The sequence below is a fragment of the Cibotium barometz genome, chromosome 12 (genome assembly GCF_041138505.1).
Source record: "Cibotium barometz isolate CiBa-2024 chromosome 12, ASM4113850v1, whole genome shotgun sequence".
In the NCBI taxonomy this organism is placed as follows: domain Eukaryota; kingdom Viridiplantae; phylum Streptophyta; class Polypodiopsida; order Cyatheales; family Cibotiaceae; genus Cibotium; species Cibotium barometz.
In genome coordinates, this window is record NC_141057.1 from 53,822,712 (window position 1) to 53,828,322 (window position 5,611).

General features: G+C 41.1%; 1 protein-coding gene across 1 annotated transcript; it reads left to right on the forward strand.

Moving 5' to 3' along the window:
• Nucleotides 1-3,585: 3,585 nt before the first annotated feature.
• Nucleotides 3,586-5,265, forward strand: LOC147633587 (uncharacterized). The gene has a single exon (XM_086806711.1). The coding sequence runs from the start codon at nt 3,847-3,849 to the stop codon at nt 4,831-4,833; it is 987 nt and encodes a 328-aa protein (XP_086662837.1). The 5' UTR covers nt 3,586-3,846; the 3' UTR covers nt 4,834-5,265.
• Nucleotides 5,266-5,611: the final 346 nt, after the last annotated feature.

Sequence of the window (5,611 nt, forward strand, 5' to 3'; positions counted from 1 at the left end):
CAGATGATGTGTGGAGCATGCTTCTCAAGAGGAGAAAGAGCTATGTAGGCTTGCCCATCTACCACTTTACCATGGAGCATGTGTTTCAGTTTTGTGCACTTGCCTCTCCATATTAAACTTGCAATCAATATATGGGTGGTTTGATATACGAGCGTTTCAAAATTTATGGGGTATGTATCCCTTCTCCTCTCTATGTTTCACATGCTTGTATAAATGTCTTCTCTTTCTCCTTTACTGTTCGTTATGTTATATCATATAGGTTATTGAAGGATCAAATTCTACTAGAAGACAATGAGATACCTTCGGACCATGAACGAGAAAAATCAATGTTGCACTCTATAGGGATGGACTAAAACACACACCATGCTTGTCCAAAGAATTGTATTCTCTTTCAACAAGAGTGTGCCACTCTTTAACCAGTGTCCACAATGTGGTTCATCAAGATATAGGCAAGATGTCCAAGGATAGAGGGCTTTGGGCTAAAGTCTTATGACATTTCTCCATCATTCCACATATTTAAACAATGCAAATCCATTGCATCTTTAATGACTTAGCACCAGAACACCAGACCCACAGATGACATTAGGCGTGTGCCCACTGCCGATTCTCGAGCATGGAGGCATATCAAAGAGATGTGGGTGGACCTTGGGAAAGAGCCTCGTCACATTCCCCTTAGACTAGCAATGGATGGAGTCAATCCATTTGGCTTATAAAGTTCATCATAGAGTACATGGCTCATTTGCCTAGTTAACTATAACCTGCCACCATGATTAGCGACGATAAAGAAGGGACACCTTTTACTTTCCTTTTGATAGTTCCAAGGAAGTACAAGGTTAAGAACATGGACTTCTACTTAGCTCCATTAGTTGACGAGCTATGTATGTTATGGGATGGTATCCAAGTTTATGATGCATCCAAGCGGCTTGGAGATAGGGCTGCAAACAGTGCGAGGACTACTTATGTGGACGGTGCATGATTGGCCAAGCTATGGAGAGTGCTCTGGTAAGTTAATTATTCTACGGTTTCTTGATCAAATATAATTTCACGATTTTTGTATTATACATCTCACATTATTTGCATATCTCATCACAATGATTAGAATGTTTGGCTGGGCTTTCAATCTCTGGTTATAATGCAAGCCCTATATGTGGGCCTTGATTAGAGGCTCAATATTCAACATCTTTGAGGAAGGTTGTCTATGAGGGCCACAAAAAGTATCCCCCCAACAACCATGAGTTGTGAGAGAGATTTCTAGGAAGGCCTCCTTGTGTGCTAAAGCCAAGTGATTGAAGGAGGGCATGGGAAGTGGATCCAAGTTGTTCACCCCCTCGAATGAATCTTCCATCTACTCCCATACTGGAGTGATCTTCTAGTCAATCATCTTCTTGACCCTATGCACATATTCAAGAACATAGCCGATATGATTTGGAAAACCATCATAGGTGCTAAAGAGAGACAGGAACAAAGGGATGATCTATAAGAGGTGGATTGCATACAACACTCATGGGCACACAGACTTGAAGGGAAGGTGATACTCCCTAGAGCACCTTGGGTCTTAACCAAAGAAGAGCAGTGATGCTCTTGGTCACTCTCACACAATAAACAAGAGGCACATGCATTGAGAATTAAACACTCTACCCTCAGTTCTCTCTCACACACAAGACTAGAGCATAAGAAAACAAGCAAACAAGAAAGACTCAATTTGGCATAAAGGGGAATTGTGTCCTTGATTATGACAAAAAGTTACTTATATACATCTGGTCCTTATTCACACTTGGGTGCCCAAAGACTTATTGTAAGCTTTGTCATTGGCTAGCTTTTCTCATAATACCACGTTTCATAGTGCCATTCATGATACTTATTATAAGCAATCTCTCAGAGAAGAGATGGTAGGTTATCCCAAAATGAGGTTAACATCAAGACTCCACTAAAACCTTTTTCTATTGTAGACCTTTAAACCATTATTGTCTTTTTTTTATTTTTTCTATTTGTAGACCTTTGAACCATTGTTGTCTTTTTTCTTTTGTCTAATTGATTATGTTCTTAAGTCATCCATACATTAAGCTTTGTTACCTTCATGTGCATCTAGAAGGCATTTCTCTTTAACTTAGCATTGAAAATTCCTTTGAAATTCCATGAGGAAACTATAGTTAAGAATCATAGACTCTCTCCCTCCTCTTCATTTTTTGACATATCCTTTTGTACCTCTTATAATTAATGACTCAGTAATCTCATTCATGAAGAAGCTACCATTTTCCTCGAGTTCAATCTCCACACCATTTTAAAATCATTGCTAGCATTTGTATGAGGGGTTAGGAACCGTCCATGCTCTAAAAGAAATTTAATCCAAAGCTAACTTGCCACTTTTTTTCCTCTATTCCTTTATATGATTCATACAAAAGCATTCCTATCATTTGTATGAGGGTTGGGGAAGCGTCTGTGCGCTCTAAAAGAAATTTAATCAAAAAATAACTTGCCACTTTTTTTTACCTTTCTTCCTTTAGATGATTCCTACAAAGCATTCCTAGAATTTGTATTAGGGTTGGGGGTGGTAATCATGCCTAGAACTCCATGAAGAATTGTGATAAAAATATGTCTTACTAAGATTTATACATGAGGATAGAACAAAAGGTATCACTAGAAATTTACAATGCCTTTTATAAAGCCTTTATTTTCTAATCTCGTAATCTTGTGTGTCCTTTTTCTATGGGTTTAGGTGGAACCTCTATCTTAACTACTAGTAGGTATGATTAGGACCGCTATTGACTTTCTAGACAAGTATGTTATCGGATGGCTTTGAAGGTTAACAAGTTTCATCCTTTCGATAAAGAAACCTTGAAATTTTCTAGAAGGAAGGACTAGTACATTATGCATGTGCAAAAATGGTTACATGCTACTTATGCATTTATGTATATATTTCAAATTTGTCTCACACAAAGGAAAAATCAAATCACTACCCTCCAATAATTGGAAGGATCTCAAGACTACTAAATATCATTAGGTTTTGTATGGGTTAGTGTGCTTAGGTCAAAATGCATCTTTCCACTTTATCATACATTTGTGTGATGAATGTGCCCATTGGGTATTGGGAGAAGTGATGGATAGGTTTCCAAGAGACTCGACAAATGCTAAGCCAGAGGGTTCACCATTTCTCTTGCTACTTTGCTGATTGTTGGCAAGAGGAATTGGGGCACTTAGTGGAAAAAGATAATGGATGCATGGAAGTGAACAAAGGAGTCCAAGGTCCCACATAGATTCAAACCCCATTGTGTCACCATTTGAAGTAACATCTTATGACTCCCATTTTCTTGTGCATTTCTGGTTGTGGAAAATGAAGCCATGGCTAGAGCCTTGGGTCTAGTTGGTGTGAAAGCATAATTTCATATCTAGATATGGATATCTAGAAAAGGAATAGGAACCGGCAAGACTATATTTACCACTGCTAAGTAAAGACTCTTTCAATTGCTTACGAAAGACTCTTCAAATTGCTTACGTGTAGCTACTTTATTTGGTCTATGGTGATGGTTAGGATGACGTTGAAGTAACGCTTGAAAAAACGCGTGCTTGACCCGGCATCCCCGCCACGCTGCAGCCTTTCCTGGAAGCTTTCCTCTCTCTCGTTTCATGCACTCGCAGTCTTGCACCACGTTTGAGGCGGCTAAATCACCATCGTCTAAGAAAAAACGCCGCCTGGCTTCCTGCCAGATTTTCTTAAGAGCCATGGATTCGTAGATAGAAAGAGCCTGCGAGCCTTCTCTTGCAGATCAATTACATAGCATTCCTCCTTCACAAGTACCTTTCTTCTTGTAACCCTAAAAAAGTATCTTCCCATTCGCTTCAGAAACCATGGACACAGAACCGGAGGAGCTTCGCTTTCTCAACATCTTTGGAATACTGCGGGAGTCCTTCAAAGTGCTCCTCTCTCACACAAAGCTCTTCATCGCCCTCACCCTCACCCTCATAGTACCCTTGTGTGTGGTGGGTTTGGGCCATACCCTGATAACAGAGCCCATAGGAGGCAGGATCAGGTGGGATGAATACCTTGCCGAGGAGAAGATAGACGATGATCTCAACAAGCAACTCACCAAACTCTACATAGTCTTTGCCGTCTACCTTTTCTTCCTCCTGGCCTTCTCTCTCCTCTCCACCTCTGCAATTGTCTATAGTGTGGCATGCATCTACTCCGACAAGATCACATCATACAAGAAGGTCCTCAGTGTCGTCCCGCGCGTCTGGAAGCGCCTCATTGTCACCTTCCTCTGGGCCCTCCTCATGGTGTTCTCATATGGAGTCTTCTTCGTAGCCATGTTCCTTGTGGCGATGGTGTTTGGGGTCATTTTCTCTGGGAGCGCGGTGGCAATCAATGTCGTCTTCTGGGCAGGAATGGTGGTTTTTGTAGTGGGCATCATATACATCAACTGTGTGTGGCATCTTGGGAGTGTAATCACAGTGCTAGAGGAAAGCTATGGCTTGGGGGCAATGAAGAAGAGCTTGAGGCTGATCAAGGGGAAGCAGATAGTTGCTTTTTGCCTGTTTTTTATGTATTTTGTGGTCACTTTTCTGATAGGGTTAGGGTTTGGGTTTTGGGTGGTGCATGGGCGCTACTTTGGGGTGGGCGGTGGGTGGAGGGTGGTGCTTGGATGTGCGCTCATTTCTGTGCTTTCCTTGGTCGATCTGATGGGCTTCATTGTGCAGACAGTCTTCTACTTCGCCTGCAAAGCCCACCACCATGAAAGCATAGACAGGTTGCAGCTATCAGAGCACTTGGGCGCGTACTTGGGCGAATATGCCCCCCTCCGGGGCTCCATCCAGTTGGAGGCCTTTGAGCCCTAAGATCAACTAGATCACAGGCAGAGAGGCCTTGTAATTGTGAGTTTATCTTTCCTAATTATTATTTTTATGGCGATTAGGAGTCAAAATCCCATGCGTCCTGCTGTTTGCTCCTTTGAAGCAAGCAATGCGGTGTGCACAAAAGCTCCTGCAAAAGTGCAAGGTGTCTGCAAAAAGGTGATTATTCTTATCTAATTTTCAGTCCTTGTTGTGATTGTTGCTCAAATCTGAATGCTGCGCTAGCCGCGCCTCCCTTGGCCAGGCGGACTCCTAACAGGCGCAAGGGTTAACCTGTGTGAACACCAGAAGGGACATCACAGCTTATGAGTCTGGTCTGTGAATAAACAAAGTATCTAATATTTTTTTTTAAATCGCTGAAATTGAGCAAAATATATAATAAGTATTACAGATTGTCATTTATCTTGTTGGACAAAAGATCGTTTTCGTCGTCTCTCTCTCTTATCCACCATTGACATTTTCTTCACAAGTATGACCATATTTTTGTGAGGTAATTTGCCTTCTCCAATCAGTTTGAATTGTTCCATTAACAAATCAAAATTGGAACGCTAAGGAGCTGAACTTAGCTTCTCTTAAAGAGGGATTTTTTCTCTTAACTTGGCAACTTTAATGTGAGTGCATTTATGACATATATAAGTAATTCTAATGATAGTATCCTTCAAGAAGGACCGATGTGTCAATCTTCTAATATCTTCGTTCCATTGTGTTACCATTCTATGCGTATAGATAGATCAATAACATAAACATATAGAATCCTCTTGAA

Excerpts from the sequence above, each read along its gene's own strand:
- LOC147633587 (XM_086806711.1), top strand. The coding sequence starts at position 3,847 with ATGGACACAGAACCGGAGGAGCTTCGCTTTCTCAACATCTTTGGAATA.